Below are 25,989 nucleotides of genomic sequence, written 5' to 3'. Positions count from 1 at the left end.
GAGTCCGTCCTTTGATGTCAGAGCTCCCTGACCAATCAACGCAGTCCGGTTCAGTATTTTGTCCTTTTCTTTCGTAGACCCGCCGTAACCGTGGCGACGCTCCTTCAGCAGCATCTTCACCTCCCGGCGATTCCGATGAAGTCGCCTCGGTCAGTTTCCCAACTCAGCAGCTGGAAGTCGATCAGCTTCGCCGAACGCAGAAATGATGTCAGAGCGCCGGAGTCTGAAGGGGCCAGATCCGCTGACCCCTGACCCCTCCCCGACCCCTGACCCCTCCGCTGACCCCCTCCCCCGACCCCTCCGCTGACCCCCGACCCCCGACCCCTCCGCTGACCCCTGACCCCTCCCCCGACCCCATAGGCCAGCAGGAGTGTTGTTGCCACGACAATAGGACCGGCTGCAGCAGCAGGACCAGATGCCACAAACAAAAGGCGTGAGGGTTTTTCTTCCACCTCCTTCTAAGCCTCTTAGTTCCTGTAAGTCCGCCTGGCTGCTGCGCTGCTCCGATCGGTGATCGTTTAATCCTTCGGTGAAAAAGGTTTGGCCGCGTCTTTGTCAGGCTGCCAGCCGCACGCACAAACCCACCAATTTGGACGGCATGGATGAGGTGCTGTTACCGAGCGGCGGGGAGGAGGCGCCATCAGAGAACAGTTCACAAGCCGCAGGAGATGAAGGGAGGACGATGGGGGACGGAGTGAAGACTTTCCTGCGGGGGAAGAAGGACCTGCGACGGACCATCAGGGATTTCTGTCGGAGGAACGCGCTGCTGACGCTGTCGATCGTCGCCGTGGTCACCGGCTGCACGCTGGGCTTCATGCTGAGAGGAACTCACCTGTCCACGCAGGTACGACTTCATCTTAAACAGCATTTAAAACATTTAAAACAGCAGCTTCCTTATTCAAACTTCCCTTTAGATTCTCACGTCAGGATTCACCTGCTTTAAAACGTCTTCAGAGGTCCCGTCAGGGTTTCACCGACCATGTCACACTTTCTTTAATCGGTATTCTCACGTAATATTTAAACTCCATCACATTCTCTTCCACCTTCCTGTTGAAGACTTTTTTTTTTAAAACGTCTTCTTCACACCTTCTTTAACTTTCAGCTGCTGCGTTCATACGTTCCAGTAAATGTGATGTCAGTAGACAGCTGTCCGTCTCAGCTCCTTCAACATCTCTGGTTTTATACGTTTTGTTTCGCACATTCTTTGAAGTTCAAAACGTAACATTTTGCAATCAACTAAATTCTTCTTCCAAATTTTACCAACTAGTTCGAACATGTAACATTTTTGAACTCTCCTCACTTTGGACTTATTTTTGTCGTCAAACTCGATCTGTCAGTTTGTTTACAACCGATTCCGCCTCACGAGCTCGTGGTTCGTAGGTCCTGTTACGGGATGGGTGATGGTGAGAACACCGTTGCTAGGCAACAGCAAGGTGGAGGGCGTCTAGAAGCCACAGAGACAGTATTTCTCTGATAGTTATTAAATTACAAAGAAATGCAGCTAACGTTATATGTAAAATTACCATTCAACAAAAAATGAACTTCCACTTATCTCCAGTTATTTCTGTAAAAGCAAGTTACGTGAAAAAAAAACGTGAACTCGAAGCTCTCCGAAGGTTCTGGGTCAGAGAGAGGAAACGCCACCAGAGGGCAGCGTTCACACGGACGGCAGTTAAATGCAGTGGAATTTGCAGTATTACAATAAAGACAAAAACAAATTGCAGCCTAAAAAGTATTTTTTCCATTTTTTAAAGAGACGTCAGTAAAACTGCAAACAAAGTTGTTTTAATTCTTTGTTATGAATTTGAGAAAAGATAGTTATATTTCTTTTCATTACATTTTTATTTATATCTTCATTATGTCATCTCTGATGTGGGCTGCCAACGCTAGCATGAAATACAGTTAATAATGAATGAAACACTCGTAAACGCCATCAGACGTTAGCATGTCGTAAAATAAGATAATAAAGAAACTTCAGTCAGACAAATATGAAAAGATAGTTCACTTCTTTTTGGTCGCTACAATTTTTGAAGGAACCAAATCAAATGTATTTCTATGCTAATTTCTTCTAAATAATGAAGTTTAATTTCAGTCGGTTTGCTACCAGATTAAACATCAGTTCTTTGTTTCTCCATTTGAAATGATTTATCATTAATCACAGAAGTAGATCAATAAACTGGATCATTACAACATTGTTTCCTCCTCTGAGGACTCATTTCTCTGAGAAGTTCCTGTGTTGAAGTTTCTCTTCAAAACGTTTCCAGGAAACGTGAAGGAGACTGAAGCGTTAATTATCTGGAGGCGGCGCTATTCTGGTAGAAAACGTGGTCGGGGAGCTTTAACAGCGTCATTAATCCGTCCGTGTGACGAGACGCACGCAGGACGTCTTCCTCACGACAAATGACTGAATCAGAAACGTCTTTATAATCCAGAACAGTTCAAAGATGTATTGAAGTAAAGTTATATTTTGTCAAACTGTCTTAACGAGACATCAACTGCTCAACATTTCTGGATCACTTAACATTCAGCTCTGAAACACGTAAACAGGAAGTTCATCTTCAGAGGATTTTTACTTCATTACAAAAATCCAAAACAAGAGCTGAAAGTCACATCACATCATTTGACTCTTTGTTTTGTTCTTTAATCTCTGTCACGCCTGAACTTTTACTCAAATGTATTTATTTAGAAATAAAATCAGTCTAAATAAGAAGTCGCTGATTCATGCTGCACGTTTTCCTTAGTTTGTTTTAATGGATTTAATTCTGTGTTGACACCAACAGGAATTCATCTCTTACTCTGTAAATAAAGATTGTGATGTAATCTGTGCAGCGTTTGAGCTGTTTAAACAGCGCCAGTTGTTTCCAGGAGGAACTGATCTCTTCTCAGTTCACAGCCGACTCTCAGCTCAGACGTTTAATATCCACTGAAGTAAATTACGTCATTCTGACGCTCGCCGGCTGATGACGGGTCAAATTCTCTGGTTGCAGCTTCTCGGATGTAAATATTTTCTATTTAACATGTTTTTAAAGGTTTTAAAAGCTGATAAGACAAAAACAAACAAACAAACAACAAGCTGAATGTTAATCTGTTGTTTTTTCTGCACAATCAACTCACAATTACAGAAAATAACCGTTAGATGTATTTAAGAATATTCAAAACACAATTTGCTAAAAATGCAGTGTAGCAAGCTTGGTGCTACCGGGATCTGTCCTGGACACAGACGACACGCTCAGCCGTACGTTCAGGTGTAAAATGCTTTTTATTTGCCCGGCCCATACACCAATGTCCTCGTGCAACCGCTTCCTCCTCCTCCTCCTCCTCCTCCTTCTCCCTGCTCCCCTTTATTAGGGGAGAGCTCATCAGTCCACCTCCAGCTCAGCTGTGCTCATTACACCGGCCCGGCACCGTTCCCTGAACCACTCCTCCCACTCTCCACCCCTGCAGCTGAGCTAACCACACCCCGCCACCACATGCAACTTTAAGACAAACAAGCTATTATTAAAATAATAATTCAAGTTGTTAAAACAGGATTCAGACCAGAAACAGGTTAAATGTCGTACATACAAACCTCCTGTGATCTCTGCTCAACTTTCATTTTGAAAAAAAGGCAATTAAACTGGTTTGTTTTAAGAAACGTTATTTGACGGATTTATTTGGAGACGTCGTTTTCTTAAAATATAAATAATCGTAAATAATATTTTATATTGTTTCACTTATATTTACTTTTATATTTTGGGGCCTTTGTGCTGAACGTCATAGAAAGCACGTCACATTTTAAGGTTCTACTCATTTCATCTCGATCTCTATCTTCTATAGGGATTGACTGTGTTGCCATGGTGACCAGCCGTCTTCAGCCTGCCATCATTCTCTGTCAGGAGCTGATGGATTAAAAGAATTACTTCCTTAATTTTGTTTACTGTGCAGCCTGAACTCGCCTCAGTCTGAATGTTTGTTTGTTTGTTTGTTTGTTTTACTTCTAATAAGATCATTTTATTCATCTTTTTTTCATCTCCGCAGGCCAAAATCTACTTCTCTTTTCCGGGAGAGCTGCTGATGAGGATGCTGAAGATGCTCATCCTCCCTCTCATCACGTCCAGGTAGGTCCGCTGATTCATAAACGTGTAGTTCAGGGTACCTGAAGCATCTTAAAGGACGGTTTCTCGGTTGCTTTGGAGCTCTGTGAGGAGAACCGATGACATCACGGACTGATTCAAGCTGCTTCATCACACGCTTCATGACGATGTCGAGGAGTTCATGTTCTCCGTCTCGTGAGGTGTTTACATGCACGCGGACGGTTGAGAAGCCCGACACCAAAATAAACAACTTGTTCTCATCACTCAGCTGATTTGTTCACGCTTTTACGAGTCGATCAGTAAATTCAGAGTGTCCCTGAACGCAGCACGGTGACGCACACAGAGGAAGCAGGAAGCAACAACCTTCAACTCTTCATCAACACGTTAACGTGACCGCTGGTACGTGAACATGCGTGATGTCACCGTGGAAACCTGAAACCGGAGCAGAGAAACAGCAGATTTTGGGGAACAGAATTTTCAACACCCCCGCTGACAGAGCGTTCCTGAGCCCATGCAGTGATTTCCACGACTGTTTTTGTGTGTAAAACTCTGTAAAAGGTCATCAGAGACCCTTGAAATGTTCAGAAAGTCTCCGGCGATGAAGCGATGAGGCGGGCGAGGTGTTCTGATGACATCACGTTTCAAGAGGGGTGGAGCTTCACTGTCCAAGACCAAAGAAGGCGTGTCAGGTCAGGAGACACCAGGTGGGTTTTCTTTGTGTCACCGTGAATTCGTCCCCCAGAGTCAGACTGTCAACACCGAGTTCCACCGGGACCTTCTGAGGGGAAAACATTCACTGTTAAACCACCTGCTTCAAAAACAGACATGATTCTGTGGTGGAAATCACTGCGTGGGCTCAGGAACACGTGTTGATTTCTCTGCTGACATCACAGATGAAATCACTGTGCTGCGTTCAGGAAAACTCTGAACGTATTGATTGACACATATTTTCATCAACATCTTGGTTGACAGTTACAGATTGATGGAAGTACGGAGCAGTGAGACCGCGTTGCTCCACAATCACAGCGTGACTTCACGGTCTCCGTCTGCAGTGTAATTAGCACAACTTAAAACTTCCCCCAAACGTAAATAACAAATAACGAGAGAAATTATTTTTATGTATTAGAACGAAAGTAATTTTAAATCCCAAAGTCTGAAAAAAACAATTCAACACAAACAAAATTCCGCGATGGCTTTTCTCTTTCAGTTCAGCTCTGTGGACGTGGACTCTTGTTTTTTGAGTGAGGCTAACAGTTTCCCTTCACTTCCAGTCTTTGTGCTAAGCTAGGCTAACAGTCATCCTCCCTCCGTGCAGTTTAATGTCGGGTCTGTCGTCGATGGAGTCGAAGGCGTGCTGTCGGATGGGCGTCCTCACCGTCACCTACTACCTGTGGACCACCTTCATCGCCGTGGTGGTCGGCATTGTGCTCGTCATCATCATCAAACCCGGCGTGGGGACGGACATGGAGAGCCACCGGCTCGGCGGGGGGCCCGTCATGACCTCGGCCGACGCCTTGCTCGACCTCATCAGGTGAGAGGGGTCAAAGGTCAAATGGATGCGGGGGTGGGGAGGGGCTCTCTGGGTCCAGGATGATCTGTATGGAGGCCATAAACTATATAAAAGTGGACGTAGCTTCAGGCTCTGAAACATGAGGCCTGAAGCCTTAATACCAGCGAGTGCCACTAGAGGTCGGCTCTGATGCAGAAATGCCTTAAACTGCTGTTATGTGGTATCAGCCCAGTGTGATGTCACCGTGATGTCACCATGACGTCACCGTGATGTCTGTGAACTGTTTAATAAAGAGTAACGATCCCGTGACTCTGCGCTCCACAGGAACATGGTTCCCTCCAACCTGATCGAGGCGACGTTCCAGCAGGTGAGACGACGCCACGTTAGAGTTCTTCACTTTTTCGTAACGCTCCTCGTTTCGCTTCGTGTAACGAACCCTGACTGTGTTTCTGCAGTACAAAACCGACCTGATCCCCATCCTCAAAATCCCGACCAGAACCGTCCAGCCCAACTTCGTCTACGTCATCCCCGACGACAGCGAACCCAAAGGGCGGACGGTGTACCTGGAGCTGACTCCGCCCCCCGAGATCACGTACAAGACGAGTCCCGGCAGCAGCCAGCAGATGAACGTCCTCGGCATCGTCATCTTCTCGGCCACCATGGGTGAGGGGGGGGATGGTGTGTGTGTGTGTGTGTGGGAGGGAGGGGGGGGGGGGGTCAACGCGTGGTTGGTGGAACCAGAACCGTCCGTCATTCACATCTCTGATGTAAATAAAAACAGAATGCAAATCACATGAACTCATATTTTATTGCAGATAGACGCAAAACAACATGTTGAAAAGGAGAAATATTCTTGTTTGATAAAAATATTTACTTATTTTGAATTTGATGGCAGCAACACATCTCTGAAAAGTTGGGACAGGATCATGTTCACCACCATGTTTTAACAACACTCTGTAAACGCTCGGAGGAGACCAGTTTCTGGAGTTTAGAAAGTGAAAGGTGTGTGTATGTGTGTGTGTGTGTGTGTGTGTGTGTGTGTGTGTGTGTGTGTGTGTGTGTGTGTGTGTGTGTGTGTGTGTGTGTGTGTGTGTGTGTGTGTGTGTGTGTGTGTGTATATGTATGTGTGTGTGTGTGTGTGTGAGTGTGTGTGTGTGTGTGTGTGTGTGTGTGTGTGTGTGTGTATATGTATGTGTGTGTGTGTGTGTGTGAGTGTGTGTGTGTGTGTGTGTGTGTGTGTGTGTGTGTGTGTGTGTTACAGGTCTGCTGCTAGGCAGGATGGGAGAACGAGGAGCTCCGCTGGTCAACGTGTGTCAGTGCATCAACGAGTGTGTGATGAAGATCATCAATGCTGCTGTGTGGTGAGACGATGACTCAGCATTCATCATTGTTGATCCGACTGATCACTGAGAGGCAGCAGCCGGTAGTTATTGATCGATCGGCCGGGATTAGTATTCACGTGAGTTGTCGACTGGCTCCGCCCCCCCCGATCCATCAGGAACTGAGGATCAACTGGCTGTCGGTGTGATTATGGTCTGTCAGCTAACTGTGCCCTCTGACCCGGTGACCTGAAAACTTGCCGGTGTGATGTCATCATCTGCAGCTTCATCACCTGAGTAGATTAAGAACAGCAGCTAAGGCTGAATAACCCTCGATGCTGGACACACACTCTGTTACTGTGTTTCACCCACAGTCTGGATATAAAACACAGACTGTATGTAAAAGAGTTCATATCTTCAGGTCTGTAAAATGGTTCTGATCCAGAAGTGTCTTCAGCTGCAATACCAGCGAGTGCCACTAGAGGTCGGCTCCAAAAAGCCTCCGGCTCCATAGACTCCCATTCAACTTCTCTCATCAAATCCAAAGTGAATAAAATGTGTCCATCAGTTATCTCGGTGTTGTTAGCTAAAGTCACTCCTTCTTCTTAGTTTTCTGGAGGTCCATCTGAAAATAATCCCTCATTCATTAGAAAAGAAGATTCAAGAAGACCTGTTTTTGGGGGCGTGTCTGTTTGATTGACAGGTCTGTGGTGCAGTCGGGTTACAGCTATCGGTGGATTGTTTCAGTTCGTTGCGTGTGAATGATGAAGCCTCTGTTGGCTCCGCCCCCCTTCAGGTACTTCCCGTTCGGGATCATCTTCCTGGTGGCGGGAAAGATCCTGGACATGCAGGACCCGAGCACGCTGGGTAAGAAGCTGGGCTGGTACGGCATCACCGTGCTCGCCGGCCTGTTCGTGCACGGACTCGTCCTCCTGCCGCTCTTCTACTTCGTCCTCACGGGGAAGAACCCGTTCAGCTTCATCCGCGGGCTGCTGCAGGCGATGGTCATCGCCCTGGCGACCTCCTCCAGGTGAGTCCGGCGCCCCGCGGCTCCTCTGCAGGTTAAAGTTCGGTCCTCTGACCGGCGTCTCTCCGCAGCTCGGCCACGCTGCCCATCACCATGAAGTGTCTGCTGGAGAACTGCCACGTCGACCGGCAGATCGCCCGCTTCGTGCTGCCGGTCGGCGCCACCATCAACATGGACGGCACGGCGCTGTATGAGGCCGTGGCGGCCATCTTTATCGCTCAGATCAACGACTACGAGCTGGACTTTGGCCAGCTGGTGACCATCAGGTAAACATTTGTACACAAACGGGTCACGTCCAGAAGTAAACAAGTAAACAAATAGTTCAGTTTCAGTCACGTGTTAATTATCCCGTCCGTCCGTCTCGCAGCATCACCGCTACGGCCGCCAGCATCGGGGCCGCCGGGATCCCTCAGGCCGGCTTGGTTACCATGGTGATCGTACTCACATCAGTGGGTCTGCCGCCAGATGACATCACGCTCATCGTGGCCATCGATTGGATCCTGTAAGTATCGTCGTGTATTCTGAAACGAACGGAAGATTCCTCAGAGGTCTCACTGCGGTCTGACGGCGTCCTCCCGTCGTCCCCCCTCGTCCCCCTCGTCCCTCCTCGCCCCCTCGTCTCCGTCTCCGTAGCGACAGGTTTCGGACGATGATCAACGTGCTGGGCGACGCCCTCGCAGCGGGAATCATCGCCCACCTCTGTCGGAAGGACTTCCCCCTCAGCGCAACAGGAAAGGTACAAAAACACATCCGTCAGACTCCAGAGCGAGGATGATTGACAGCTGTCAGAGACGAAGAGTATCACCGTTGTTCAACAGACAGGAAGTGAAGAAAGACGAGATGTTACTTCATTCCTTCATTCATGCCTGTTGAATCTAACAGATCAAATTTCAGCGTTCGCTGACGACATGAATCTTTCTGGTTTCGTTCTCAGCAGACGTCGTACGGGACGCAGAATCCTCACAACAGGTCTCACAGCGTGGACGTGCCGATGACGGAGACTCACGGAGACGCCGTGTTTGAGACGACGGGCGACTCGGCGGACCGGAGACACACCCACACCGTCTACTACAACATCTGCCAGGTGTGATCGGGAGGGGGCGGAGCTACAGAAACACCGCCCGGTCCGGTCGGACTTTTTCGTGCCATCAGAGCAGGAACGTTCAGCAGACTTCCTGTTTCCGGTTCAACTCACCTCGGAGATCTACAGGTCAAAGGTCACGTGGGTCGTGACCTGAATTTCAGCGGAGGATTTTCAGCGGGACGTCCGGACCGGGACGAGCAGGAGCCCGATGTGCACCAGAGGATTATGGGTACGTAGCACCCACCTGGGAGCACCCGCAGGTTCTTCGCCCGGTCCGACGGCGCCACCTGAAGGACAGCTACGACGAGGAAAAACATCTGTTCTGACAGATGTTCCTGTAATAACTGGGTTCTCTGATGCCTGTTTGTTTTCCTCCGCGGATCACCGACAGCTGTCATCTGATCGATAATCTCGCAGATTGATTAGAAATCAAAAACTGACGGACTGATCGCTGCGACGTCGACAGGAAATGATGTCATCACAGACGCTACTCTGAGTTTCATAAAACCAGATTCATTCCAAAGATAATTTATTCAGAAGTCAATCGTATGAAGCAGCGACCGACCGATCAGATGCTTCCTGTCGAGTTTCCATCGGATCAGACGGGAAATCACTCCGAAAAGTTTCCCGCCTTTTTTCCCATTTCGTGGATTTGAAGAAGTTTCAGAGCAAAACATCAGTTTCTCTTAAAACTTCATTAGAAAAACACATTCGGACGATAAAAAAGTTTTTTGTTTTTTTTAACTTTATTTTCCAAATCATAAACAAGTATACAAAACACGTTGCAGCTCACGGTATCCATGGCAACATGACGCCACTTCCTGTTCCTTGTAAACGTTTTGCATTTGTTCGTACGTGAAAACCTTTTAACGTTTACTAAAAATACAACAAAGAAAGCAAAACAACTAAACTTTTTCGGAGTTTGAGCGACTGAAGGACCAAACGTCTCCTCCGATTACCTCTCAGGTGGGAACAGCAGCTGCGATCTGATTGGCCGGTGCTCGGCGCCCTCACAGGTGACGACTGAATCTAAGTGCTCTTCTTCTTCTGTGTTTATCGGCATGCTCTCTCACCGGCTTCCTTCGAGGTCGACGTGCATTATTTTCTTGTTGTTGTTGTTTTGACTTTTGAATGTTGCGAAGTAAACAAAGTGCTGAAGGACGCTGTGACCTCCTGATTGGTCGAGTTTCTCCGAAAGATTTAAGAAGTCTCGGAGGGAAAAATTTACCACTTAAATTTACCTTAAAATAAGAATTCCTGCTCCAGAACATCAAATCTGTGTGCTGAGATTATGAAACTAACGCCCGTGATTCATGCTCTAATTTATGGACTCACTTTATTTAATTCGTCCTCTTGTTTTAGTATTTGGTGCTGTTGAATTATTAAATCTCAAATACACTAAAATTTCAAATACTTTCAATTCATTAATGCCCTTAAATACCATTAACGGTTCACACAAATTGTTAATTCTTAACAGTGTTTTTGATATTTTAACATAAATTTTACACTTTTAAATGGAAAAATATCAAAGTTTTCTTCCATATTTCTTTTCAAACTGCATTTAAAACCTCCTTTAAGATGAGTAGATAACGCTGCAAGGATAAAATCATCTATAAAAAAATATAAAATATGATTATTTGGTTCCATCTCATGAAATGAGGCGAATTATTATTTTTTTAATTGAACGTCTTTTGACTTTTAACTGTCGCTCAGATGAAACATCTAAATTATTGACTCGCTGCGGCCATTTTTCTATTTGTCTATTATGCAACATTTTGACAAATACCTCGACTACATTTCTGTGACAGATTATTTTGGTGTCATAAAGAGGCTTTAATGTTATTTATATGTTTTAAGAATCAAACATTAGAAGCAACCACAGAAACAGCTGCTCAACCTCACTTACGATGACTCAAATATTTCGTACGTTTTGGCGAAGTGCCACTTCAACGTTCTGTTTAAAGCTAGCTGTCGTTTTGAGTTAGAGTTCAATGTGAAAATGTCGATTTCTGCCTTAATCCGACTGTTTATTTAATAAAGCCTCAATGTTCATCTGCCAACACACTCAGTCAACCCGACAAACCGTAGAAGTCGTTATCAAACCACACCAGAACCAACTGTACTCGCGTCTATTTTTTTATATGGTCTGTAATTCATTTGTCATTTATGTGTATTTATATTTGAAAATAAAAATGTGTTGATTTAAAATTAATTCATTCTCTCAAACAATAGTTTGTACTGTATGTTTGAAAAGACAACGTTAGCTTAGCTTAGCACGAAGACTGGCAGCAGTGGGAAACTGTTAGCATAAACCTCCGTCACAGAAAGAACAAAAGAAATCAACGTTCAAAACAACCGAACGACATGTTGAATCTGAAGAACTGGAAAATATAGAAAAATGTTACAGTTCGCTAAAATTTGGTATTTTTTAAAAACAGTTCATGTGAGCTACGTAGTGGATAAATTATGTAAATACCGAAGTATTAATTGTTGCTACATTTCGATAGCTGCATTAATTGTTTTGTTAAAACTGATAAAAAGTTAGCTAAAAACTGCAGTCAGCTAACGGATTAAATTGAGAGCTACAAGTATTAAAGTAACTGATAAACTGTTTAAATAATTACAGGTACAAATAAGGGAACTGTTGATGTATTTCGCAACTAATTGGGTTATTGGTCAATATAGATATTGATGTAACATTAAGATTAATGGATAAACGGTAACCTAAATATGTTCTTAGCTAATGGATTAAACTGTTAGCTAAAAGTAATAAATAGCCCAAAGTAACTGATAGTCTAATTAGTTTAGCTCACGAACACTAATCAATTAGCTTCATGTGTATACGGATCAATAGCCACGTCAATACTCATTCATGGTTTCAGTGGCGAACAGGAAACAACATTTAGCTGAAGGATTCAAATGTTAGTTTAAAGTAATATCTAAAAGAAGTAGATTAAATTGGTTTCTGAAAGAGATCATTAGCTTGAAAGTAACTGATTAATATCTAAAAATAATCAATAGAAGTAAAAAGTAAGTGGTGAAAATATTGCTGAATATTGGTAAATGGCAACTCTATAGATTAAACGTTAGCTAAAAGCTATAAATAAAAGGATAGAATGGTTTGCTAGCAGGTTATAAATATATAAAAGTAATTGATGAATCATTTAATGAATGTTAAAGTTAATTAGATGATACTGGATAAATAAACAGCTCGGTTCATTGTAGCGCTGAAATTTGAAGGATAAATTGATGTAATAGTTAAAAGCCACGAAGAAAAGTTGTGGATGAATTATGATATTTTAAACTTTATCAAACTGATCAAAGCAAAACACGTTTAGAACCTGATGGGAAGTACAAAGAAAATATTTATTATGAAGCTCAAATATCCAAAAGAATTCAACAAACCAAAACTAAGACTGTAATAGAAATCGTGGATGGATATTTTTAATTTTTCCGGTTCACTGCAGCGTCGTGGTGGTTAATCCCGTAAAGCAGCGTGACGACGTGCTGCTGCAGGTTCCTCACAGGTGCTCGGCTGCTAATCCACCGCAGATTAGAATCACAATGAAGACGTGATGAGAGGCACAGCCGGGATTAACCGGTTCACCGAGGGGTCTCTGCTCACGTATATTAACGCTAACGGAGCAGACGGTCGCCTCGTTGGACGCAACATGACGTAGACAAGTTTTAGTTTAGTAGAAGAAGAGACTGGAAACTCAGTGATGAAGCGCTTCAGATGTTCACAGTAGAGTATCAGTTCTGTTTAGATATGGAGTGCAATTCAGCCTGCAGCCTCCAGGGGGCAGCAGAGGAACAGTTCTACAGGTCAGACACCATTCAGGTGTTCAGAGCGAAGCACCGAAGGAGTTCATGCCGATTTTAGACCGTTTAAAACAGGAATAATGTTCCTCAATTTAAAACTACAAAGAATTTGTGGATTTCATCGTCTATTGTTCGTAATATCAATAAAAGATTCGGAGAATTCGGAGAATCACGGTTTTGTTTTCCTAAAGTTCGTGACACGGATTCGCCTCATTGATACACGTGTGTTAAAAATATACATCTGTTCACATGACGGGAGATTGAGATCAAAGAGTTACTGAACACTTGATGAGCGTAATAATGATTTAATGTGGTGTTTTTCATGAGGTAGAACTTCGACCTGTACGAGCCTCACATCCAAAACCTTTACATTCACAGCGTCGCTTCATCAACGTTCGGCTTCGGTTCTCTCAGCAGCTCGTTTCATCGTCGAAGTCTGCGAAGGCGGGAAACCAGAAGCTGTCCTTCCTGTCCGACCGGCTTCCGGCTGCGTCTTCTTTCCTCCGTCGCTGGACTGCGTCGATCCGGGAGATCTGAGCGGCGGCCAGAGACATCATGCAGACCTGACGGAGGAAACACCGACAGCATCACACACCGTCATCGCCGACCTCAGAGGTCCGAGGTCCGCTTTACCTCCAGCAGCAGCAGGCCGCCCGTCAGACCGGCCACCAGCAGCAGGTTGTTCTTGGCCCACCGGACGATCTTCTCCAGGCAGCCGGCGGTGAAGACGTCCCGACCGGCCCGGTTCTCCTCCAGCTGCTGCATCCCGTAACCACACATGGTGTTCAGCACCGTCTGCAGGAGGACAGAACACATCTGGAACGAAGCGACTGATGAATCGGGTTCGGTTTCGGACACTTACTTTGTACTTGGTTTGTACCAGTACCAGAAAGAAAGGGTGAAGTTAGTCTGGACGTCCTACTGGAGGATCCCGAAGTTCTACCAGACCCAGGTGACATATCTGGTCCATCCAGAGTCTAATTCTGGTTCTCCTACCAGGATGACATCATCCTGATCTGGAACAGACTCAGTCCACCACGGTCCCATCAGTCGTCACACCCAAACGGTTTTCATAACTGGCTCCTCATTCTGATCTAATCAGAACATCAGTGATGTCATCATCCACCAGTGATGTCATCATCCATCAGTGATGTCATCATCCATCAGTGAGGTCATCGTTGGTTTGTGAACGTTATGAATCCTCCAGTTCAGATTCTGTCCGTCACCATCTTTGCTAGTTCGGAGCGGTTTGGAGCAGGAAGTGACCATATTTGGACGAGCTGGGGGAGGAGCCAGAGGTGGATCTGACCGATCTGATCGGAAACCTGACGATACTACGTCCCACCCACCGATAGCTGTAACCTGACTGCACCACAGGCCTGTCAATCAAACAGACACGCCCCCAAAAACAGGTCTTCTTGAATCTTCTTTTGTAATGAATGAGGGATTATTTTCAGATGGACCTCCAGAAAACTAATAAGAAGGAGTGACTTTAGCTAACAACACCGAGATAACTGATGGACACATTTTATTCACTTTGGATTTGATGAGAGAAGTTGAATGGGAGTCTATGGAGCCGGAGGCTTTTTGGAGCCGACCTCTAGTGGCACTCGCTGGTATTGCAGCTGAACACACTTCTGGATCAGAACCATTTTACAGACCTGAAGCTACGAACTCTTTTATATCCAGACTGTGGTTCTGACCTGGTTCTGACCTGGTTCTGACCTGGTTCTGCAGGTGAAGGCAGCAGGAGAACGGGACTCCACAGGCCTCCAGACTGGGGTTGGTGTCCTCACACTGAAAGTAGACGTTGTGCGTCCAGTCCTCGTAGCTCTGCACTCCGCAGCACTGGAACTGGAAACACAGCAGCAGGTCAGCACACCTGAGGTCATCATACAGGTGAGTCTCTCTGAAAGTCTCCGAACCTTCTTCTGGATGAAGTCGATGGCGTTCTCCAGGTCGCGGTCCTCCCGGTAGCGGACGACGGCCTTCATCATCAGCGTCTCCGTCCTCTCCATCACCTGACCGGCAGCACCGGGTTGAGTTTTAGTTTAGTTAGTTTGGCTCGATGTGACTCTGAACGGTGTCGTTACCGTGTCGGTGAAGACGTGTCCCACGACGACGGCTGCCACCTGCAGGAGGAGGACGACCGCCAGGATCGCCAGAAACTGGAGGAAACAAAAACAGCAGCTGGTTAAGAAGAGACGACCGGAGCGACAAGTAGAACTTTGAATAGACGGATGTCGTACCGTCTTCAGCAGGCAGGTGGCGTTACGCAGCGCCCCGAAACATCCGAGGAACGTGATGAGAAACATCATCGAGCCGACGACGATCAGGAGGAGCGCTGGATCAATGGTCAGGGTGTCGACCACATCTACACACACACACACACACACACACACACACACATAGACACACACACACACACACACACACACACACACACACACACACACACACACACACGTCTGTATATCCTAGCTTATGTGGGAATATTTGAATATTTGAATTGTTGGTTTCTCTGTATAATATTATAAAGTTCTGCTGTAAAGACTTTAATGTGTTAAGTACCATGAAATAATCTGTGTTGGGATTTGGCGTTTTATAAATAAAGTTGAACTGAATTGCGTAGTGAAGGTCACGGACGACATGCAGCATCACCTGAACCCTGAAACAGGATCTGAACCCTGAAACAGGATCTGAACCCTGAAACAGGATCTGAACCCTGAAGGTCCGTCCCACACTGAGGACCAAACACTGTCCTCATTGTCCACTAGTTTCCTCACACAGAGTGAAACTCACAGAGGTCCTCACAAAGATAGATAAACAAACACACGTTCATTCTCTCCAACATCAACAAAAAGGAGAAATAACGTGTCAGAGCGAGTTTTGGTGGTTTCATCCCTTCAGAGAACTTTACATTGACTTCCATTCATTCAGTGCAGCTAACCTGAAACCCAATCATCAACCACTTCACAACAAAAATAAATAAACATCACATACTTCAACATCATAAAGCAAAACTGTAACTTTCTTGAACCTCACTTCCTGTTTATGTAACATAATTTGACGGATACTAAAACGCGTCTTCAACCAAAGCACAACGTTGACCGACCTTTCTCTTTGGCGATCTTGGCGTAACTCCCCACCGCAATGATGACGGAGCTCACGACCTGCAGAGAAACAAATCTTTTATTATAAAAACCAGTTTTCTGTCCAGCAGCATCATTCTGAGCGTGGTGGCTGTCGGTGGTATTGCACTTCGTGAGCCTCATTTTTCAGACCAGCAAGCTGCGTCCAGTTTTATTTAGTCTGTGATGAAAATGTAACATTGAGCTTCACATTTAATTGTTGACTGGAAAAATGATCTGATATCTATTTATACGAATGTTTCGTTCAAGGAAGGGAAATCAAAACCGAGCCGTAAAGAGCGGTCCAAAAACAGTTGATCCACGATCCCCCCCCCCCCCCCCCCCCCCCCCACGTCCACCCCTGCTCAGTGTCTGTTACAGGGTTATAGTGATTAACCTGTCTGTGCAGCAGCGCCCCCTGCTGGGTGGTTGGTTTCCATGAGAAACCAGTTGTTTATGAACTAAAACTAAAGTCTGTATCAAACACATGAATCATTAACTTCAGCAGGAAAAGACAGAAGAGATGAAAAGTTGTTCCTGGAAAAAATACAAAACATATTCATAATTACAGTATGTCAGTAGGTTGAGGTGGGCATCCCATAATTTGAGTTACTATAATAAAAGTGATCCGAAACTACTCAGAAGTCATAGTTGTGACTGTTGGTTTAAAATCTCAGGACTTTTAGTTCTGAATCCGTTTTCTTTAAGTCAGAAGTCAAACTTCTTCACGGTGAAACGACGTCATCTCTCCGGAGTCTTCAGACCTTCGTCTTCCTGTGAAATCATGGAACTGCGGCGGATTGTGCAACTGGTTCGGTGAAGTCAGCGCATTAAACCGCGTCTGAAGGTCCAGGTGAGACGGACGGACTCACCCAGAAGAAGTAGCAGAAGATGAACAAAGTGTACTTGATGGCTCGGTATCCTCTCATGTCCTCCGTTCTGCTGTCAGACTGTTGCAGGTCGCTCGTCTGCTGACGTGACTTCAGGAGGACGTGTGGCGGCCTGCAGCATGCGTTCCTGCATGCGTTCCTGCATGCGTTCCTGCATGCATTCCTGCATGCATTCCCTCCATCCCACATGTTTTGTCTGACATTTTAGTCACATTTGTTTCTCCGTAATATTTTTGTCAAATTTTTTTTTATGATATTTTAGTTGCATTTTTTTTCAGTTACATTTTAGTTTGGATTTTTTTTTTCAGTGGATCTCATTCATGAGCATTTTGATCATTTTCATTATTAATATTTCCCCTTCTTTATTTTTGACTCTGGTTTTACTGTCTTATTGGTCCGTCCTCTGTTTGTGGTCAGAGTTGTTCACCACCCCCCATCCTCCTCCTCCTCCTCCTCCTCATTAAGGCAGATTGTTGCAGTCGAGGATTACACTCGGTGTGTTCTCTTCTCCGCTGCAGGTCGTTTTCCTCGGACTCCTCTGCTATTTGAGGACCTGATTGAGGACCTGATTGAGGACCATGGGCCTGTTAGACGTCTTCTCCTCCGTCAGAGACCGAGTGGAGAAGTTCCTGAACGAGAAGAACGTAGTGTCTGACTTTCTGGGGAAGCTGGAGGAGAAAACCGGGATCAGGAAGAAGATCATCGCTGCAGGTACGTGAGCTCTTCCCTCCTGGTTCCCGTCCATCTGCTCGGGTCGGGTCCAACACCTTCTGGACGGCTCTGTCCAGGTTCTGTAGATTTGTACCTGCCTGTTGCACGACAGCGGAAACTTGAAGAGGATTCAGTTAATCCTCCTGAGAACAGCTGCTGTCTGCAAACAGGAGGCGCCAAGCAGTTCGTTTTCTGCTCTAACAGACAAATATTCATGATGTGATGTTGAAGATGTCGTTTTACACTGAAAACCGTCACCAGCTCTGAGAGCTTTTAGCTTCTTTCAGCTCCTAGTTTTGGTTTTCCTGTCAGAAGTCTCCTGGAACAGAAACTCTGCAGCTTCAGTTTCAGCAGGAAGGTTTAGTCAGAGCACCAGTTGTTGTCACTCAGCTGTGGCATGCCAGCAGGGTTAGCATGCTAGCAAGGTTAGCAGTTCAGGTCTAGTCTCTGAAGAACTAGTTCAGGTCTAGTTTCCTGTCTCTGAAGAACTAGTTCAGGTCTAGTTTCCTGTCTGTGGAGGACTAGTTCAGGTCTAGTTTCCTGTCTCTGGAGGACTAGTTCAGGTCTAGTTTCCTGTCTCTGGAGGACTAGTTCAGGTCTAGTTTCTTGTCTGTGGAGGACTAGTTCAGGTCTAGTTTCCTGTCTGTGGAGGACTAGTTCAGGTCTAGTTTCCTGTCTCTGGAGGACTAGTACAGGTCTAGTTTCCTGTCTCTGGAGGACTAGTACAGGTCTAGTTTCCTGCCTGTGGAGGACTAGTTCAGGTCTAGTTTCTTGTCTCTGGAGGACTAGTTCAGGTCTAGTTTCTTGTCTGTGGAGGACTAGCTCAGGTCTAGTTTCCTGTCTGTGGAGGACTAGTTCAGGTCTAGTTTCCTGTCTCTGGAGGACTAGTTCAGGTCTAGTTTCTTGTCTGTGGAGGACTAGCTCAGGTCTAGTTTCCTGTCTGTGGAGGACTAGTTCAGGTCTAGTTTCCTGCCTGTGGAGGACTAGTTCAGGTCTAGTTTCCTGTCTGTGGAGGACTAGTTCAGGTCTAGTTTCCTGTCTGTGGAGGACTAGTTCAGGTCTAGTTTCCTGCCTGTGGAGGACTAGCTCAGGTCTAGTTTCCTGCCTGTGGAGGACTAGCTCAGGTCTAGTTTCCTGCCTGTGGAGGACTAGTTCAGGTCTAGTTTCCTGTCTCTGGAGGACTAGCTCAGCTCAGGCCTGTGTGGACACTGGGGTCCTTGTGACCCCGGTGGTGCAGCTGCAGTGAACAGCCGTGCATTGAGCTGCGGTGCAGCGGCTGCGGTGGTTGGTGTCCGTTGGACAGGACATGATGTCAGCGCCGTGCCTGGCGCTCGCTGCCTCCCTCGGAGCTTAAAGCAGATTAAACTCAGACTCTCAGCCGAGCAGAGCGGCCTCATGTGTGAGCAGCAACATAAGCTGATCAGAGGTAGGACACTTTTTACACTCCTTCCTGTCTCTCTGTCCAGCTGTCTCTCTGTCCAACTGTCTGTCTCAACTTTAGTCTGTAATTTGCCTCAGTTTGAGTTTGAGATTTGGTTAAAACAAAAGTTTGCTGACCCTCTGAAGCCGGATGGACTGTGTAGAAATTAAAGGACACGTTCGCAGTTTTATTTAGTTTATTCGGTTCTCAGACAGGAATCCTACTTCCTTGTCTGTCTCATCATCCCTCCACTGCTGCTCAGTGTTGGAGGACACAGTCGACCAACAGCAGGACGTCCAGTGGCTTCAGATATTATACTATATGCTTCAGATTAACAGCTTCTCAGCCTCAGTTCAGACACACATCAGAGAAACAGTGATGAATTGGACTAAAACTCGTGAGTCAACATAATGTCTGAGATCTATTTTCACAGGAAGTGTTTTAATTATCTTTAACAATCAAAAAAAGGAAAAGAACAAAGGCAAAATGTTTCTGGTCCACACAGAAACCTTCACCCCAGCTGTGGAGCTCTGTGGTAACCGTGGTAACAGCTGGTAGCATCTGCAGCATCGATGCTAATCGTGGTGCTAAATGTATAACCTCAACTCCTCCATATAAATGGGATGTGTCTCCGTCTGTCTCCCGTCTGTCTCCCACCTATCTCCCGTCCATCTGTCTCCCGTCTGTCTCCCGCCTATCTCCCGTCCATCTGTCTCCCGTCCATCTGTCTCCCGCCCATCTGTCTCCCGTCTGTCTCCCGCCTATCTCCCGTCCATCTGTCTCCCGTCTGTCTCCCGCCTATCTCCCGTCCATCTGTCTCCCGTCCATCTGTCTCCCGTCTGTCTCCCGCCTATCTCCCGTCCATCTGTCTCCCGTCCATCTGTCTCCCGTCTGTCTCCCGCCTATCTCCCGTCCATCTGTCTCCCGTCCATCTGTCTCCCGCCCATCTGTCTCCCGTCTGTCTCCCGCCTATCTCCCGTCCATCTGTCTCCCGTCTGTCTCCCGTCTGTCTCCCGCCTATCTCCCGTCCATCTGTCTCCCGTCCATCTGTCTCCCGTCTGTCTCCCGCCTATCTCCCGACCATCTGTCTCCCGTCCATCTGTTTCCTGTCTGTCTCCCGTCTGTCCAGGTGCTGTCTCGCTGACCGGACTCTACCTGGTGTACGGATATGGTGCCTCCCTCGTCTGCAACCTGATTGGTTTCGTCTATCCAGCTTATTTTTCGTGAGTTTTTTTTCTTTCTGATTTTGATTATTGGAGCCCGAGCACCGAAGGTTGTTATCCAAGAGATTATGATGATTCTCCGTAAACAAATGCGTTTTTGCCGGCTTTATCATATTCAAAAACTCATGAAAGTTGGTACACACATCTCTCCCGGCGATAGATTTGGTATTTTAGTGGAATCGTGAGTGGGCGTGGCCTAATGGCTCGCTAGCGCCCCCTAAAGAGATGCCCTGGCGGCTCTATTTACCTACATACACAAAATTCGGTGGACGTGTGTATCACACCGAGACATACAAAAAAGTTATATTCCACCATTACGTCAACTCAACAGGAAGTCCGCCATTTTGAATTTAATCACCATTTTTGGCCAAATTTGGCAACTTGCACGTTAACAATCTCCTCCTTCAGATTTTGTCGGACCGACTTGAAATTTAGTCTGTGCACTCTTAACATGTTTGGAATTAAAACTTATCATAAGAATTTGTTTTCGTTGATCGGTGTGCCCGTGGCGTGGCGGCTAAAAAGTGACCCAAAGGTCATGCTGTGTATGACTAGTATGACTTGTTTTTCATAGTTTGGATGACAAGCTATAATATGATTTTTTTTTTTTAAGTCATAACAACCCCAACCTTCTTATCGAAATAATTTGTTTTCGTTGATCGGTGTGCCTGTGGCGTGGGGGCCAAAAAGTGACCCAAAAGTCATGCTATGGCATGTTGTTCAAAAAATTACCAGCATTTTCAAAGTCAAAAATGACTTGTGATTTTTTTTTAAGTCATACCAAAGGGGGAAATCAAACCCTCAACCTTCTTACTGAGGCAGCAGCACTAACCACTGCGCCACCAATCTTCCCAGTTGACTGTGTGCATTGTGACAGATCTTTAGCTCACTGCAACTGTAGTTGAGTGAACTTCATGAAACACTTTCTTCTGCGGCGACTTGTTCTCTGCCACCGAAGACACTCCAGCGGTCTACGACACCAACTCTGAGCTGGAAACAACCTCATGAAGACACAGGTTTGAGCCCCACCAAGGTAATACTCATGGTTTACAGAGGTGAGTCCCCTTAATAAGCCACATGGTTCACAGAGGGCGACACCTCCTAAGGCAAGTCCCTCTAAGGGTAAGCCACTTGTGTTTATACATGCAGTCATACTAATAACAAACCAAAGGTCAACAACAACTAAAAAAAAAAGTCCAAGAGAGACTTTTTTTTCATTGTGAACTGGTTTGAGCAGTTGCTCTTCTCAGTGAGAAGTAACTTGAGGATGCATGTCAGTTCAGAAAAAGGTCATACTCCAAAAAGTGATAAAAAAAAAAAAGTCATCTAAAATATTCAAAGAAAAGTCATAGCATTTTGTCCAAAATATGATTAAAAAAAAGTCATACTATGTCGTGTATGTTGATGTTTAAGGTTAAACGATGCTCCAAACCTCATGAAACTTGTGTCAGGCACCAACTTTCATGAGTTTTTGAAGATGTTAAAGCCGCAAAAAACAGCCAATTTTTTTTTAAGAACAATAAGGAACGAGATTCGACCCTCGCATGCTGCACGTCGGGGAGCTGGTGGCCCCGACCTGCTGGATTCCCAACGTGCAGCGTGCGATGGCCCGCATATCTCTGCTTGCAGTTTTAATTTTCTTTTCTTTTTGATTAAAACATTTCCTTAAATGTTTTAATATTTTGAGCGGTGCTTCAGTGGTTCACCGGTCCTGATTGTGTTTCTCAGTAAACCTTCTGACTCTCTGCAGAATCAAAGCCATCGAAAGTCCGACCAAAGAAGACGACACAAAATGGCTGACGTACTGGGTCGTGTACGGCGTCTTCAGCCTCGGCGAGTTCTTCTCCGATATTTTCCTCTACTGGTTCCCGTTTTATTATGCGTTTAAGGTGAGAGCATATTCAGGAACCACTAACACTTAATGCTTGGAGAGCAGCTTGTTTTTAGGGTCCCTCCAGAACCCGGTCTGGACTACCAAGGACCAAGATAAAGGATGAAATTCTGGACCGTTAAGTCCAGTAATGTCCATCCTCCTCTGTGGTTCCAGTGTCTCTTCCTGTTGTGGTGCATGGCCCCGATGTCCTGGAACGGCTCCCAGGTCATCTACAACAAAGTGGTCCGGCCCGTCTTCCTGCGTCACCAGTCCACCGTGGACAATCTGGTCAGCGACATCAGCGGGAAGGCCATGAGCGCAGCTGAAAGCCTCACCAGAGAAGGTAGGACTGGTTCCCGGGAACCAAAACCAACAGCCGTCACCTCCAGTGTTGCTCGCCTAACGCTGGTCCTCTGTCCTCAGTCCTGTCCACGCTGGCGAGGAACAAAGCTCTGGTGACACCTGCGCCACAGATCGCTCAGTCTGAAGCTAAAAGTTTACCGAGTTCATCGGGAGAAACGTCGGCGGCTGCAGTTGCTCCGTCGCCGCTGGGCGAAGAACAAAGAGTACGTAAACCACATCTGCTTTCCCGAGTTCTCCCCGCGAGTCTTCAAACCCGTCGGTCTTCATAGACGTTCCCTGTGTTGACATCCATTCTGAGCTGCTGCTTGTGGTTCTGGACGCAGTTTCAGGATTTATTCTCTGATCAATGCGGCGTTCAGACGGGTCGTATTCACCGTGTGCACGAGAAGAATCCAAACAAACGGCGCCCTCTTGTGGTATTCACGACATCAGAAAACTTGTGAAGTGTTTCTTGATGTTTACAGAAGCGGAATCTAAGCTAATATTTAGTCATTTTAGTCATGAAGAGTTTTACTTCATAACTTGTTGAAAATGACGACGCTCCGACAGCCTCATTTGTCATGTTTTTGCATTTCTTGCATTATGCCAGCCGCCTGTTACGTTGCTTAATTGTCAGGCATCTGCAGTTTCTAGAGCATGTTGTTGTTGCCTAGCAACAGTGTTCTCACGACGGTAAAAAGCACTTCTGATAAACACTTGCCTTCAACATGGAGTTGTGTTTACGAGAACCGTACGTCTGAACACCGCCCTCTAGTGGTAGCCACGAAGTTTCTATAAAAAAAAAAAAAAAAAGCTCAGTCTCTGAGTCATGACATGTTTGCTGAACGATTTTAGAAATGGTGGTCTGATGAAAATAATTAGCGTCATCTTCCTCTGTCGTTACAACATTTGCATTTCCTGCATTACATTGCGTGCCGGCTAGCTTGCTAAATTGCTAGCTTCTCTGGCTTCTAGACACCGTCCATGTGGCCGTTGTCATGGTTTTCACACGACTTCACTACTTGAGTGTCACAAATACCAAACGCACGACTTCCCATGTCGTAACCACGACTTCCGTTAGAAGGCAGCATCCATGGGTTGCACCAACAGCTGAACAGCTCTAGCGCCACCTTCATGAAGTGTTGATATGAAAGATGAGGACAACTGATCTGTTGCTAACCCATCTGTCCTGTTACCTGTTCCAGCCTTTCCTGGGCTAAACCTGTCCGGTAAGTCCGGTGGTCCGGTGTTAGAGCGCTAGTTCAGTGTTGGACAGACCGTGAATGTTAAGAGACTTAGTTTGAACCCTCGTAGATGTCATAGAGGTTTAGAGGTTAAAGCAGCTTTCTTTTTCAGTGGTACTCGGCTGCAGATTTGGCCGAACACACCTGACTGGCCTCCAACACTAAACACCAAATATAAAACATCAGAAAGTCTGAACAACTCGCCAGACTTCATCCTGTCAGACTGTAACCAGGAAAACAAACAGCAGGGGGCCGAATGTCGACCCCTGTGGGACATCTTTATTCACATTTTGGGGGTTTGACTTTAAAACCATCAGATCCAGATGTTAGTTCTGTAAACGGGAAACATGCAGAGCTGGATGTGTGTGGTCTTAGTTTGTGTTTCAGAAAACATCAGAGATGAACGTTGTCTCCTAAAAGTGAATTAATAGTGATGTTTTAGTTTAGATGTTTTCATGTGTCTTGTTTTTAACTGTCGGTTGTGTCTGTTGTTTGTCTGCACGTCAGGATGATCTCAGTGTTTACTGATGGTAAGTTACTCAGAGATTTAATACAAAAAACACAGCAGCTTCTTGTAATGACAATTTCTGGTTTTTTTCAATGATAAAATATATTTATTTTTATTTCATGCTCGTGTGATAATATCTTTGTAATTAGAGGAAAAATATGTTGAAAATACAAGAAAACAGGTCATCTTGGATCAAATTTATGTTTTTTTTTAAAACTAATAAACATTCAGGAAGACTCTTTTCTATTTCTGTGGAGTTTTATTGCACAGATCCATAATTCCCAAAAGGTTTTCCTGGAAAGACTTTGTGTAATTTGGTTATAATTACAGAGAAAATCTTAAACATTCTCAGATTAAACACAATTAAAAAACAAAAAATTTGAATTGTTTTAACTGGACATAAACCTCCTCTACCTGATAAATAGGAAATCACGAACCCATAATATCACCTTCTTCCCTGTTTTTCAGCGTGTCAGATAGAAGCTTAAGAAGAGGAGAAGCCTCAGTGGAGAAGAGGAGGAGCCTCTGTGAAGAAGAGGAGGAGAGAGCGAGGGTTTTCCTCTTCATCCTGACAGATCAGGAAGAATATCTCCTATCAAACAGACTTATTTCTTTTTTCTATCTTGTGTTTTATTTCTGCAGAATTTCATGTAAAACTGAATTTAACTGATTTATGATTTTGGGGATCTGTGTTTTTTTTTTGTTTTTTTTTTTTTTTTTCTTGTTTTTTTAGATACAAAGCTCCTAAAACTAGATTATAATTCACTCAGAGAAAAGCTGCTTTTTCACTTTGTTAACTTACTGACCAGCAGCTGTTCCTGGTTCTAGTTCTGGATTTAATTGATCCAGGAGTTTGAGTTTTGTCCTTCTTCATGAGGTGGTTATAAATCAACTCTTCTGCTGATTTATGATTTATGCTTGTTGGATATGCACAAAGTTAAATTTAAAACTTAAAAGAAAATTTTTGCACCACAGAAGTTCATTTAAAACCTGTTTCACTATAGAAACCAGCAGCTAACTACAAATATTAGTTATTATTTCACATTTCCAGCTGTTTATAACAACAATTTCCAATTGATATAATTATTTAAATTGATCTGACCTGGACCCGGTTAAACAGAAGATATGTTGGCTAGATTAATCTATTAAAAAAATATAAATTATTATTTCTTCTAACAGCTATTATTTAATTCATCTTCCATCAAAAGATAATTTATGTACAACAATTTGGATTAATTGTTTTTAATCTCATTTTTCAAGCAAAGACGCTCCACGTTCGCTGGTTTTTAGCTATTAAATGTGAAGATATTTTTCATGTATGATCACTGATTGTAAATAAAAAATGGCCGACAGGACAGCTGCTCTGCAGAGGCGAAGCCAAAATATTTCAAACGCCCCCTGGTGGCTTGTTGCAGAGTAGGTTTTTACCCTTTTTTTCTTGTTAAGCCAGCAGCAGATTCTCCACCAGGGGGCGCTGCACTACTATTGTGAGAACAGACCGGCATCTGCTCACCTTCGCCACATGCAGGAAGGTTCAGGTAACTGCAGTTCACACCTGCAGGAGTTCACCTTCAGGCAACAAAAGATGCAGCTATACTTTTGTTTTTAATCTATTCGTTTATTTAGTGTGTGTGTGTGTGTGTGTGTGTGTGTGTGTGTGTGTCTGTGTGTGTGTGTGTGTGTGTGTCTGTGTGTGTGTGTGTGTGTGTCTGTGTGTGTGTGTGTGTGTGCGCTCTGTCTGCAGGTGTGAAGCTGCTGTTGTCTCTGTAACTCGAGTATTTATGAATGAACCTGGTTTGGGTGTTTTGCATC

The 25,989-nt window shown here is 45.1% G+C and overlaps 3 protein-coding genes across 5 annotated transcripts; 2 read left to right on the top strand and 1 right to left on the bottom strand.

Annotated features, from left to right (window-relative positions):
• Positions 1 to 540: 540 nt before the first annotated feature.
• On the top strand, positions 541 to 10,440 carry LOC138193755 (excitatory amino acid transporter 5-like). Its single transcript, XM_069141964.1, has 11 exons — positions 541 to 844; positions 4,018 to 4,097; positions 5,389 to 5,604; positions 5,908 to 5,950; positions 6,039 to 6,246; positions 6,845 to 6,944; positions 7,699 to 7,932; positions 8,001 to 8,195; positions 8,297 to 8,431; positions 8,563 to 8,665; positions 8,864 to 10,440. The coding sequence occupies exons 1-11, from the start codon at positions 599 to 601 to the stop codon at positions 9,017 to 9,019; spliced, it is 1,716 nt and encodes a 571-aa protein (XP_068998065.1). The 5' UTR covers positions 541 to 598; the 3' UTR covers positions 9,020 to 10,440.
• A 2,255-nt stretch (positions 10,441 to 12,695) lies between these two features.
• LOC138193762 (tetraspanin-33) lies at positions 12,696 to 16,920 on the bottom strand. Its single transcript, XM_069141973.1, has 8 exons — positions 16,839 to 16,920; positions 15,951 to 16,008; positions 15,085 to 15,209; positions 14,929 to 15,003; positions 14,761 to 14,856; positions 14,561 to 14,689; positions 13,469 to 13,630; positions 12,696 to 13,398 (listed from the first exon to the last, which is right to left on the bottom strand). Exons 1-8 carry the CDS (start codon positions 16,893 to 16,895, stop codon positions 13,246 to 13,248), a joined length of 855 nt encoding a protein of 284 aa, XP_068998074.1. The 5' UTR covers positions 16,896 to 16,920; the 3' UTR covers positions 12,696 to 13,245.
• A 479-nt stretch (positions 16,921 to 17,399) lies between these two features.
• reep6 (receptor accessory protein 6) lies at positions 17,400 to 25,492 on the top strand. 3 transcript variants are annotated; one of them, XM_069141993.1, is made up of 7 exons: positions 17,400 to 17,567; positions 20,117 to 20,210; positions 21,961 to 22,099; positions 22,258 to 22,426; positions 22,507 to 22,649; positions 24,177 to 24,199; positions 24,646 to 25,492. In XM_069141993.1, exons 1-6 carry the CDS (start codon positions 17,435 to 17,437, stop codon positions 24,195 to 24,197), a joined length of 699 nt encoding a protein of 232 aa, XP_068998094.1. In that variant the 5' UTR covers positions 17,400 to 17,434; the 3' UTR covers positions 24,198 to 24,199; positions 24,646 to 25,492. The 3 variants fall into 3 exon arrangements, with proteins under 3 accessions (XP_068998094.1, XP_068998095.1, XP_068998093.1); XM_069141994.1 differs by lacking the exon at positions 24,177 to 24,199; XM_069141992.1 differs by lacking the exons at positions 24,177 to 24,199; positions 24,646 to 25,492 and having other exon boundaries at positions 22,507 to 24,166.
• The last annotated feature ends 497 nt before the right edge of the window (positions 25,493 to 25,989 follow it).

Source organism: Embiotoca jacksoni, unplaced genomic scaffold (assembly GCF_022577435.1).
Source record: "Embiotoca jacksoni isolate LCO1_2020_lvr unplaced genomic scaffold, fEmbJac1.0.p SCAF_94, whole genome shotgun sequence".
Classification (NCBI taxonomy): Eukaryota; Metazoa; Chordata; class Actinopteri; family Embiotocidae; genus Embiotoca; species Embiotoca jacksoni.
This window is presented reverse-complemented; position numbering and strand designations above follow the sequence as displayed.

Bases quoted from the DNA above. Each gene is read 5' to 3' on its own strand.
- LOC138193762 (XM_069141973.1), bottom strand. From the start codon at position 16,895: ATGAGAGGATACCGAGCCATCAAGTACACTTTGTTCATCTTCTGCTAC. The intron at 14,690-14,760 runs GTTCGGAGACTT...CTGTGTTTCCAG, and splicing joins TCGACTTCATCCAGAAGAAG to TTCCAGTGCTGCGGAGTGCA. The intron at 13,399-13,468 runs GTAAAGCGGACC...TTCCTCCGTCAG, and splicing joins GCGGCCTGCTGCTGCTGGAG to GTCTGCATGATGTCTCTGGC.
- LOC138193755 (XM_069141964.1), top strand. From the start codon at position 599: ATGGATGAGGTGCTGTTACCGAGCGGCGGGGAGGAGGCGCCATCAGAG. The intron at 5,951-6,038 runs GTGAGACGACGC...GTGTTTCTGCAG, and splicing joins TCGAGGCGACGTTCCAGCAG to TACAAAACCGACCTGATCCC. The intron at 8,196-8,296 runs GTAAACATTTGT...TCCGTCTCGCAG, and splicing joins GGCCAGCTGGTGACCATCAG to CATCACCGCTACGGCCGCCA.
- reep6 (XM_069141992.1), top strand. From the start codon at position 17,435: ATGGGCCTGTTAGACGTCTTCTCCTCCGTCAGAGACCGAGTGGAGAAG. The intron at 17,568-20,116 runs GTACGTGAGCTC...CCGTCTGTCCAG, and splicing joins GAAGAAGATCATCGCTGCAG to GTGCTGTCTCGCTGACCGGA. The intron at 22,100-22,257 runs GTGAGAGCATAT...CTGTGGTTCCAG, and splicing joins CGTTTTATTATGCGTTTAAG to TGTCTCTTCCTGTTGTGGTG.